Genomic DNA, 12,958 nt, shown 5'->3' on the forward strand with positions numbered 1-12,958 from the left:
TGGAGCAGCAAACAAGAAATCTAGTAGTGAAAGTATTAGAGTCCAGATATAGTGAAGCTGGATAATGGGATGTAGGTATCTTGAGAAAACAATTTTAGATATCAACACAAAGCTTACTCTAGTCATTGGTTTTAGGAGTCCAAAGCTGCAAAACAAGTTTGATGCATATTCCTGGTACACAATAAAAAGTAGATAGACGTTCTACCCCATCCACACTCTATCCAAACTATGAAAGAATGTTTTGAGTGGAGATGGACTAAAATCATTTGTGGTTTCTGTATGGTCCGTGTATACTAGAGGTCCCCAAACTTTCTACACAAAGGGCCAGTTTATGGTCCTTCAGACAGGGGCCAGACTGTAGCCATTGGGAATAGAAAATGTCTTAGGCTTGGTGGTCAGTGAGAGTTAAAAATAAATAAATAAAAAATTACATTGTGCCTGTGGTCAGTAGGAGGAAGAATAGTGCCCCATGATTGGGGTCAATGGGCAGAATAGTGCTTCATTGTTGGTATCAGTGGGTGCAATAGTGCCCCATGATTGGGGTCAATGGGCAGAATAGTGCTTCATTGTTGGTATCAGTGGGTGCAATAGTGCCCCATCATTGGTATCGGTGGAAAGAATTGTGTCCCAGCTTTGGTGTTCATGGGAAGAATAGTGACACGTTATTGTGGTGTCTGTGGGAGGAATAGTGCCCTAAGGGCCAGATAAAGTGGCAGCATCCAGTCAGTGTGCCGTAGTTTGGAGACCAATGATATATACCATTAGTTAGCTAATGGTAACTGTATTGCCAACAGTATTAACACATATATATATTATCTTTTCTCTTTCCTTTTACATGTAAAGGCCCTGGGTGTTGCAAGCCAGACAGACAGAGCCACTATTAAGAAGAAAATCAAAGAAATAAAAAAAGCACAAGAAAAACTGGAAAAAGTTAAAGAAAAAAGTTCAAAAAAAGAAGTACAAAGAAGAACTGGCAAAGTGGCTGCAACAGTGGAATCGAGCTGCTAAAACACTACACCACAATCCCTTCCAGCACATGTGTTGTATATGTAAATAGGTGTACAATTAAAATGAGATGATGGGAAATCTATAACATATTTAGATTATTTCTTAATGCCTACTAGCATCTAAAATGAACGTCACCTAAGAATCAACATTTTTATTTAGCATTTTTATTAAAAAAAAAATAGCTACTATATTTGTAATGATTTCTTGAAGTGTAATTTTTAGTGTATAAGGTTGTGGATATTTTAATGCTGAACAGTTTCTCTCCAACAACCACTTAATAATATAGTATGTTTGTGTTTTAAACCTTCCACGCACAGCCAGTAAAATGCCTGCAGGCTTCCTGACTTTTTGTAAGAAAAGATGATTCTTATGTATAGTTTTCTACTTAACAGCTCTGGTTGTTTAAAGGGAGGGGGGGGGGGGGGGGGGTCCAGTGAAAAAAAAAAAAAACACCTTTCTAAATGGGTATAGTGGCTGTGCCGAGCGATAAAATGGTTTTACTGTGCAGTTCCTGTCAGTATCACTGTTCTGTATGGCTGCTTTAGTTTCAAGCAAATTTGTATGCCTGTTGTGGGGGTTTTTTTGTTTTTTGTTTTTTTTTCTTTGAACATTCCTAAATTCTGAGTGCCTCTCCAAGTACTTCCTACCCCTAGTGTATAAAAGGAGGCAGTTTGAGCTGGTGGTTGTGAAGCGAACAACCCACCCTTTCTATTTACCCTCGTCACATCAGTAGTTGATGGTAAAGAACGTACTGGTGGTTTTTACATCTCTATAATGATTGTAAGGATTTATTTTGTTTCAATTTTGATCCCTGAAGGGACTGAGCTGTAGGTGATGAGATTAGTGCTGCTGGGCTGTTCCAGACCACTTGTGCCGGTAAACCAGAGAGGGGCCGCTTGCACTGTATCTGGTCAGTGTTGTACACAAGGCTGGTAAAGTTGCTGTCAGCGGCTGCAAATGCTTACAGAGCACTTCCTGGAATGCTGTAATGGGTTGACATTGTTGATGTGTTTCAGGGGTGTGCCCCCTTTTCTCAAGTCTACTTGTACTTCCCTCTCAGCTGTCCTAAATGGGTTCTTAAGGCACTTTAAAAAAAAAAAAAAAAAAAAAGCAAACATGTTATACTTACCTGCTCTGTGCAATGGGACACACTGGGACTGCATGCAGATGTTTTTTTGTTACTGCATAGAATACAGTAAGGTAAGTAAAAAAAAAAAAAATTCTGCCTTTACAACCACTTTATTGTCAGCCTAGTGCCACAATCAGTTTTTTTTTTTTTTTTTTTTTTTTTTTTTTTTTAATGATCGAGACCTGCTAACCTTTAACTTGGGCTTAGTTCTCACCTAAACCAGCCGCGGATCGCACAGCAACGCTGTCTGTCCCTGTTCTCTGTTTCAGGGATGAATCGGGGTAGAATCTTTGCCTCTGTTTCAGGGCCGAATTCAGGCAAAGACGCACAGCATTTCTGTGCAGTGCGGAGACATGTGAACCGACTCCATAGAGAGCCGGCCATATTCTCCTGCTACGCGAATTGTATGCGGGGACACCCACATTCAATTCGCATAGGTGTGAACCCAGCCTCAATGAAATTAACTTTTCTCCCAGATAAGTGACCAAGCTGTTAAAATACTTTCCCTCACGGGAGGATTGCTATATCGTGTGCTGGTGGGATGTTGTAAATGTCTTTGGGGAAGAATAGTGGGTGTCTTGTATGGTTAGTATGAGAGTTAGAAATTTTTGATCATGTACAGAATGTTGGCTGTTGAATAGTGTCTTCTAGTGAGAATGAACAAATTTTCCATGAACTGCATCACATTTCTTGTCTATGCACTTGCTAAATCCTAATGGGAACTTCTATTTCAAGAGAGTAATGGTAATCCCATTGTTGGACAGCATTGTTTCCTCTCATAGTATTACTCTTATGATTATAAATAATGGTACTAATCTGTGGCACCAAGACCAGTCATACGTGTATTTTTTTGCTATTAATTTGAGTCTTCTGGATTATAATGATTGTGTTGTTTTTTGTTTCCTACTCACTGTTGTAATCTGACACGCTGTGGGCTAGGAGGTATTGGTCCATTTGATACAGATTTTCCACCCGCTGACTTTTCTGCCTTTTTTGTCTTAAAGCAGGAGTAAACCCGTAAATTTAACAGTTTCAAAAAAAGCTACATTCCAGGCATGCCAGGGCTGTAACTGTCACATTGCTTGTACTCAACTGTCCAATTCCTGGTGTCAGAACTGATCACATGTGCAGCACCATGGCAGGTGAAGATTTAGCAGAGGCCAAGATACTAAGCTGTCTCTGATAACAGTTGTAAAACTTTCGCAACTCTTTCTACGGTACAGATGTCACTGCCTCTCCTCTTTGTCTTGGGCGGGTCTAATTTACAGCGAGACATGGTCAAGACAGATCTTGTTTATAGCAGGACTTTATCTGATGTGGGTGAGAAACAAAGTTTCTAAAGAAAGTTCTTGCTGTATGGAGAGCCCCTTTAAAGATTTGGTTGTAGTAGTGCACATAATGTCATCTGACCTTTTTTCTTTTTTTTTTGTCACCATGTAATGATGTCGAAGTTTGTCCTCTAATGAATTAGTATGGTTTTATGTACCTCCAAACAACATATAAGTCTTTTCTGAGAAGGTACAGTGAGAACTTGTTGACCAGCACATTGATACAATGTTAAAGGTAAAGAATCGGAGAAGAGGAGGATCACTGGTCCAGCAGGCTACAGTGTGTCCGATGTTAAAGAATTGTATTCAGAACGCACAACTGCCACCTTCCATTGTCGGGTGTATTCACTAACCACTACAGAACTTTTAAACTGTATTCCTATAAACATTCTACTGTGGAAATGTAAAGTATAAAGCACTGGTGCAGTATGGTGAGATTGAATCTGAGAGACTGGCCATGTGGCAACTTTTTATGTGGAGTACAATTTTTGTATTTTATCGGAAATGTTTTTGTACAACTAATAGTATAGACCTTCTATGAAAATAGTGTTGGACTACCATTTAAAGAGCATAGCTATACACACATTGTGAATAAAGCTCTGAATCCTTTATGAAAAACTGTCATGGGCGAAATGTTGGCTGCCAATAAAGAGGTCTTTTGAAAATGGGTTTTGGTTGGCTGGAATGCCTGATGTTTTATAGCTTATTCCACATACATCATCAGTTCTGATGAATGTCAGAACAATACCCCCCACCTAATCTTGAGTAGGCTGGTTTGCTGCCAAAACAGCCCTGACCTGTTGAGGCATGACAGGTCAGGGCCACTAGACCCCTGAAGGTATGCTGTGGTATCTGGCACCAAGCTGTCAGTAGCAGATCCTTTAAGTTGCAATCCATGGGGGGGGGGGGGGCTCACCTTGCATAGAGCCATCTGGAACCTCCTGTTATGGGGGGCCCTTGCCAGCTTCCTATGGTGGTGCATCCATGTGTGTCAGCACTGCCCCACCTCACAGAATTTGATTGACAGCAGGAGCCACTGGCTCCCGGGGCTGTCTCTGAGCCTGTGAGAAGAGAGACCAACACTGCTGCAAATGGGCACTGTGCTTAATTGAGATAAGACTTTGGTAAGTATAAAGGGAGGTGATGGAGCGATGCAACTACTGAGACATGTATTTGGCAGGGAAGGTTAAGGTTAAAGTGGTTGTATACCTCAGAAATTGAATATGAACAAAGCATATCCCTCTATAGTGAGTGCTCTTAATTGAGACAAGTACAAAGTGTCATTTCTGTCTAAATTCCTTTATCAGCATGGGTCACTTCTGACAAGTTTTCTTAACACCAAGCAAGAGAAAAAAGGTGATCTAAAGCCTTGGGGGGGTCCTCTTTTATCCAGTTAGATCTCAAAGTTCTCACTGAGCTCTCCCCAATATGTTCAGATACGCTTTATAAATTCTGCACTTTGAACAGATGACTGCAGCTAGACAGGTACAACTTCTGTTGGTTTTGTTTCATCTCTATGTATCGCCTGAGGCCAGTCACTTCACTGGGTATACAGTATGTCAGGCTGGGTTCACACATCGCAGCAGCAGCTCCGATGCGAATTGCACAGGAGCCCTGTGTGTCTTTTGATCCATTTCAGGTCTGAATTCAGCCTAAAATTTGGGCTGAAATTAGACCTGAAACTGTGAATGGAGATGCACCGAACTCCCGCTGTGGGACACTGCGTTCTCCAGTGTGAACCCAGCCTAAGGGTTTGCAAACACTTAAAAAAAAAAAAAAAAAAAAAAAGTCTGACCTTTAGTACCACTTTAAGGTGTTGGTGATGTGTGTGGATATAAGTGCAAGGGTATTTTCCCAACACTCAGAAGTGCCTTGGATAAGCTATAACTTGTCTTCAGCATTATAGAACAAGTTCAGTGGAATGTGATGAACTACTGCTACATGTACCAGGAGTAGGCAACCAAATCCCAATATGCCTCTGACAGCCATGAATCCTAGAAGCAGGATCTTCTGGTCCATGGCTCCTGGGATTTTGTAGTTTTATCTCTGCTGAGGTGGAATGGGAACCTTTGCAGACCACTATCACTCTGTTTAGTTTCAATACTTTACAATTCTAGCTCTGAAACTAGCACAAAACCAGGCAACTGCCATCTTCAGGACGCCATGGCAGTTCCTGCATTTCCCACATTAGCAGTCTACTTTTAAATGTACCTGTTGTCTACACATTCGAACTACAATTTTGTTGGTTTTCATCCTCCAAATTTAAAGTAGACCTGTCATTGCAAGACAATGGGGGCTACTACTGCTGACCACTTTCTAAAAGTGCCACTTGCCTGGCTGTTATGTTCATAATTTGGCCTCCATACATTGTGAGTTGCTGACCCAAAACCAGGAAAGTCTGAGTACTTTAGCTGCATGGTTGTTCTGGGTTAGGGAGACACCTCTACGTGAGTCAGCTCAGGCAGTTGGACATTTCAGTAGGAGCCCCCTGTGTTTCCTCTGTGACAGGTTTACTTGAATGTGCCTCAGCAATTACTGCAGCTGTTCTTATAGATGCTAAAAACGTGGCCTGTTGGAATACGTGAGGAATGGAGCTGAGACCGCTGGCCTATATCTTGGAGGCAGCAGTGTGTAGGATAAGGCTGGGTTTTCATACCGCAGCATGGAACGGGTCACAGCAGGGGTCTGGTGCACAGTAGAGTGAACCCAGCCTTAAGCTTCAGCGAACCCACATAGTTTCTCCAGAACCTAGCCATGTTACTGAGACATGAGGCACATTGTGCCTTAAAGCTTTTATAGCATTGTTTCCTAGTCCAGTGAAGTATGCTGATGGATTTATTCAGCCACAGCATCTCTTCCCTTAGCCCTCGGTCACATTGAAGGGCCTTGTCATGTGATTTGACAGGTTTCACCCTATTGCCGGCAATCACACTGTTCAAATTGGTGCGACACCAACTTTGTGGTGCCAGATCAATTTGAAAAAAATATTTCTGCACTACTTTCAGGTGTGACTTGCGTAGACATCTGCATGAAGCTGCACAAATGTCTTTCATGCTGCACTGACATGTTGATTTTGCTTTTGTGCAATTTCAGAGGCAGATGCATAATTTAAAAGCCACAGTCAATGTGAATGAGGGTTTATGTGGCCCATTCACATGAGCTTGTCAACACACACTACAAAGTACACTTCAGCCTGGGTTCTAATGCACATTATCATGTTTTCCTTCAGTTTCAATAGAGGCTGCTGTACATTTCCATGACTTGCTCTTGAGGGTCAGGTGTTTACTGTGGGTGATGTTCATTTAAGGACTGGATATCCATTCAGCAGATAAATGAACTACATTTCTATTTCACCAAAACTTTCTCACGTTTTTGGTTGTTTTTTATAATTATTATAATAATGTTTGTTCTCTGCCTTAACTGTGGACCATTTCTAGACTATTCCTGGTTTTCTTCCACTAAATGTAGATGTTTAAACAAAACATGGAAACATTTTTGTAAAAAAAAGTGTTTAATATAATAAAACTGACCCTTTTTTTTCTGTTTTTGTGTCTCATTTTGTTAAAAGTAGAACAAAGGGCAAAATAAAAAGACAAATGATGCAATCTATCACTAGTAATAATACAGCCATCTTACCTGATGATCCTGCTGGAAAGTCTCTAATTTTTCAGCGTCAAGCTTTACCAGACCAAGCCATCGAGCAAAGGTGACAGAAGGTTGAGACAAACCATTTAACGGTGCTTATCATGGGAACAGCTTAAGCCCGGTACACAGGATGAGATTATCGGACAAATGATCATCCGTGGATTTTTTTGCATGTAAATCTCAGATCAAATCTGATGAGTTTACTAAAGTCACACATTCTCATACGACAGAATAAAAATTTGGAAGTATCCTGTGTTGTAATGCATTTGTATTGCATTTTCAAATGACAGCTGTACTGATTAAACGAAAATCATACGATCTGGCATCTCACGAAAAATATTTTCGTGCATGTCTGCTCAAATAATATCGGATGCACTGTCCTGATCAGCTCTCGAAAGATCTGTACTAACGATACGATTATTGTAAGATTGATTTGAAAGCAGTACGATTTTCTGATCGTGTGTACGGGCATTAAAGCGTAATGCCACTTTTGTTGAGAAAACATTCCTTCCTGGGTGATCTATGTACATTACAAGGATAATAATCTTTGCATATTCCCACCTTTTTGTTATTCTGAAGAAATCACGGTTTGTTCCTCTGGGCCTAGTTGGTCTAATGGGAGTGGTTTCATAATTATCAGTCAGCTGTGGCAGCTGCAGAGCACTAATAAGGAAATCTGTTGGGTCTGCATCCCTTTTTAGATGTGTTCCTATTGGAAATATCCCACCAAATAATGGGATTTTTGACTTACCGTAAAATCCATTTATCTGAGTTTATTGACACAGTGCTCCATTATTCAGAACCATAGGGTTATACCGCCCCCTACAAGAGTGGGACACTAGACAGAAAAAAAAAGACTTGGCTATGCCTATGGGCAGTCCTAGGTGGTATACACCCTCCTCTCTGCTATAGGCCTTCAGACCTCAGAAGGTAGATACTATTAGACCCAACACCCACAGGCAGGTCCACAGGGAGTCCCACCTTCCGGACAACAGTAAATGAAAAACGCAGCATGCAACTTCTGGAGTTTGTCCAGAGGAAGAAACATTCTGGCCAGAGCTGAAGCCTGGGTCAGGCTTAGATACTCCAATGTTGGGGAAGGGGCCAAAGCAGACTTCAGGTAGTATAGAAGCCAACTGAAATCTGTCAAGGTCTGTATAGGAGCCACGTTTCCCCTCGGGGTAGTCGAGGACCAAAAACTGAAAGCAGCGGCCTCCCACCCAGCACCCGGTTGGTAGGCCACAAAGCCGCAGCCCAAATTACGGAAGGGCCGCAGGCGGTTCCACGATCGCAGACGTCTGGTCACCCGCCTCCTAGGCCCAACCATTGCAGCAGGTAGGCCCAAGGGTGGAAGGGGGGCAGTGTGTCCAAAAAGCACCTAGGCCAGAAGCCTGGGCCCCACCCGGGGAGGGAGGTGGAGGATAACCCCGGAGGGAGTGACCACCCCAGGGAGTACCCACACCACGTCCAGGAGAGGAGGGGCCCCATACTTACCGATCCAGCGAAGCATGCAGGTAATGCTCCCATCCCCTCACCACCGAAGTGGGGGGGGGGGGGCTGGCGGCCATGAGGAACACTGCGACGCAGGCCGAAACCTGTTTGTATACCACCTTGCAAGACATTTAACTCACAGGGCCAGCCCCGCAGTGGGGCTATGTCGCAGCTGACCTAGCGCGTAGCTGCAGTCTGCACACGTTCGCTGGCCAGACTGGGGAGACAACTGGATCTTAGTGTCCAGCCCGTCGCCCAGCCTGGCAGTTGATTGTAGATCTTATCGTGGAAAAAAGAAATAAAAAAAAATTACCAGGACTAGAAATCACAGCAGGGAACTAGGTCCTTATTCCTGACTAGGCAGAAAAAAAACCTGAAGGCCTATAGCAGAGAGGGGGATGTATACCACCTAGGACTGCCCATAGGTATAGCCAAGTCTTTTTTTTTCTGCCTAGTGTCCTACTCCTGTGGGGGGCAGTATAACCCTATGGTTCTGAATAATGGAGCGCGGTGTCTGTCAAAGAACGAAGAGAAATTAAATTTTTGTTGCAGAGAATGCCTGGAATCTGACTTGTATCTTCGGCAGACTTCTGGAAAACTTTGGTAAGCCAATCACACAAGCAGGAAATGAGGTTTCTGGGGAGTGGTCAGTACACTCTTGTGTACAGAACAACTCCGTGTAGCCATATTGCATTGATAGAAAATTACAGTGGCTGCAAATTGAAAAGGAAAGGTAATTTTTAATTATCCAGACATAGACTGGGCGGAGGGAACCGCGCATTCATTTAAGGCTCGCCAGTTCCTTAATGTCTTGCAGGACAATTTTATGGGTCAGATGGTAGACGCACCAACTAGAAATAAAACATTACTAGATCTACTGATTACCAACAATACAGACCTGATAACAGATGTGGAAATACGGGGCAATTTAGGTAACAGCGATCACAGATCAATTAGTTTCAGTATAAATCACACAAATAGGAGACATGAAGGGAACACAAAGACACTGAATTTCAAAAGAGCCAACTTCCCTAAACTACAAACCTTGCTAAAAGGCATAAATTGGGATAAAATATTAGGAACAAAGAATACAGAGGAGAGATGGGTTTGCTTTAAGAGCATATTAAATAAGGGCATTAGCCAATGTATCCCATTGGGTAATAAATTTAAAAGAGCGAACAAACATCCTGGATGGCTTAACTCCAATGTAAAAATGCATATAAAAGCAAAGGAGAAGGCCTTCAAAAAATACAAGGTTGAGGGATCATCCACAGCATTCAGAATTTATAAAGAATGCAATAAGAAATGTAAGGGTGCAATTAGGATGGCTAAGATAGAACATGAAAGACACATAGCGGAGGAGAGCAAAAAAAATCCCAAGAAATTCTTTAAATATGTAAACAGTAAAAAAGGGAGGACAGACCATATTGGCCCCATAAAGAATGAGGAAGGACATCTGGTTACAAAGGATGGGGAGATGGCAAAGGTATTGAATTTATTCTTCTCCTCAGTCTTCACGAGTGAATCGGGGGGGCTTCAGTAACCAAAACTGCAGTGTTTATCCTCATGACACAACACAGGAAGCACCTACATGGTTAACAGAGGACGGAATTAAAATTAGACTTGAGAAACTTAACATTAATAAATCACCGGGACCAGATGGCTTGCATCCGAGGGTACTTAGGGAACTCAGTCAGGTGATTGCCAGACCGTTGTTCCTAATTTTTACAGACAGTCTATTGACTGGAATGGTACCAGCTGATTGGAGAAAAGCCAATGTAGCACCAATATTTAAAAAGGGCCCAAAAAACATCCCTGGGAATTACAGACCAGTTAGCCTAACATCAATAGTATGTAAACTCTTGGAGGGGATGATATGGGACTATATACAAGATTTTAGTAATAAGAATGATATCATTAGCAGTAATCAGCATGGATTCATGAAGAATCGTTCTTGCCAAACCAATCTATTAACCTTCTATGAGGAGGTGAGTTGCCATCTAGATAAAGGAAGGCCCGTAGACGTGGTGTATCTGGATTTTGCAAAAGCATTTGACACAGTTCCCCATAAACGTTTACTGTACAAAATAAGGTGCATTGGCATGGACCATAGGGTGAGTACATGGATTGAAAACTGGCTACAAGGGCGTGTTCAGAGGGTGGTGATAAATGGGGAGTACTCAGAATGGTCAGGGGTGGGTAGTGGGGTCCCCCAGGGTTCTGTGCTGGGACCAATCCTATTTAATTTGTTCATAAACGACCTGGAGGATGGGATAAACAGTTCCATCTCTGTATTTGCAGACGATACTAAGCTAAGCAGGGCAATAACTTCTCCGCAGGATGTGGAAATCTTGCAAAAAGACCTGAACAAATTAATGGGGTGGGCGACTACATGGCAAATGAGGTTCAATGTAGAAAAATGTAAAATAATGCATTTGGGTGTCAAAAATATGAATGCAATCTATACACTGGGGGGAGAACCTCTGGGGGAATCTAGGATGGAAAAGGACTTGGGGGTCCTAGTGGATGATAGGCTCAGCAATGGCATGCAATGCCAAGCTGCTGCTAATAAAGCAAACAGAATATTGGCATGCATTAAAAGGGGGATCAACTGCAGAGATAAAACGATAATTCTCCCGCTCTACAAGACTCTGGTCCGCCCGCACCTGGAGTATGCTGTCCAGTTCTGGGCACCAGTCCTCAGGAGGGACTTACTGGAAATGGAGCGAGTACAAAGAAGGGCAACAAAGCTAATAAAGGGTCTGGAGGATCTTCGTTATGAGGAAAGGTTGCGAGCACTGAACTTATTCTCTCTGGAGAAGAGACGCTTGAGAGGGGATATGATTTCAATTTACAAATACTGTACTGGTGACCCCACAATAGGGATAAAACTTTTTCGCAGAAGAGAGTTTAATAAGACTTGTGGCCACTCATTACAATTAGAAGAAAAGAGGTTTAACCTTAAACTACGTAGAGGGTTCTTTACTGTAAGAGCGGCAAGGATGTGGAATTCCCTTCCACAGGCGGTGGTCTCAGCGGGGAGCATTGATAGCTTCAAGAAACTATTAGATAATCACCTGAATGACCGCAATATACACGGATATGTAATGTAATACTGACACATAATCACACACATAGGTTGGACTTGATGGACTTGTGTCTTTTTTCAACCTCACCTACTATGTAACTATGTAACTATGTCCCATAAGGCATTGCTCTTTACACATTCACAAGTTCTCAGGCACTTACAGCTCAGTACACAGTCCCTTCATGTCAGCATGTGTGCTGCACTGTGTGTACTGACATGTGCAAGTGGTGTACTGAGATGTACAGTTGGGTCCATATATAATTTGGACACAGGCACAATTTTAGTTTTTTTAAGGTTTTTACCAAAACATATTAAAGCTATAGTTATAAAATGGATATGGGCTGAAAGTGCACACTCTCAGGTTTAATTTGTGGGTATGTACATCCTAATCAGTGGTAGGGTTTTAGTAATTACAGCTCTTAAGAGTAGCCACACCCCCCCCCCCTTTTTCAAGGGCCCAAAAGTAAGGATGAGCTCCGGCGTGTTCGCACAGCCCACGTGCAGAGCCCACCAGGAAGTTGGCACGGCACCGCGCTAATCACAGGCAGTGAGACATTTCCCGATCTCAGCAGCTGCACATCAGGAAATGTCTCACTGCCTGTGATTAGCGCGGCACGGTGCCGACTTCCTGGGGGGCTCTGCACGTGGGATATGCGAACACGCCCAAGCTCATCCTTACCCAAAAGTAATTGGACAATTGAATCAAAAGCTGTTTTTTTCATGGGCAGGAGTGGGTTACTCCTTTGTTATTTCTTCATAAATTAAGCAGGTGAAAAGTCTAGAGTTAATTCTAAGTGTGGTATTTTGAATCTATTGCTGTGAACCTACATCATGCGTTCAAAGGAGCTGTCTATGTAAGTGAAATAGGCCATCGTAAGGCTTCATTAACTAAACAAATCCATCAGAGAGATAGCAGCAACATTAGGAGTGGCCAAATCAACAGTTTGGTACATGCTAAAGAAAAAAAATAATGCACTGGTGAGCTCAGAAACATAAAAAGGCCTGGATGTCCACAGAAGACAACAGTTGTGGATGATCGCAGGATCCTCTCTATGGTAAAGAAAAACCCATTCACAACATCCAGACAAGTGAAGGACACTTGCCAAGAGGTGGGCGTATCATTGTCAAAGTCTACAATCAAGAGAAAACTTCACGAAAGCAAATACAGAGGGTTCACCACAAGGTACAAACCATTTATAAGCTTGAAGAATAGAAAAGCCAGATTAGACTTTGCCAAAAAAACATATAAAAAAGCCAGACCAGTTCTGG

At 42.4% G+C, this 12,958-nt stretch overlaps 1 protein-coding gene across 1 annotated transcript in view; it reads left to right on the top strand.

The window, feature by feature from the left end:
- The window catches only part of LOC141146987 (neurabin-1-like), a 204,839-nt gene extending 197,833 nt beyond the window's left edge, over positions 1-7,006 (top strand). Inside the window, 1 exon segment of the mRNA XM_073633886.1 lies at positions 844-7,006. Coding sequence (XP_073489987.1) covers positions 844-1,008 — 165 coding nt within the window. The 3' untranslated portion in view covers positions 1,009-7,006.
- Positions 7,007-12,958: the final 5,952 nt, after the last annotated feature.

Source organism: Aquarana catesbeiana, linkage group LG06 (assembly GCF_042186555.1).
Source record: "Aquarana catesbeiana isolate 2022-GZ linkage group LG06, ASM4218655v1, whole genome shotgun sequence".
Lineage (NCBI taxonomy): Eukaryota > Metazoa > Chordata > Amphibia > Anura > Ranidae > Aquarana > Aquarana catesbeiana.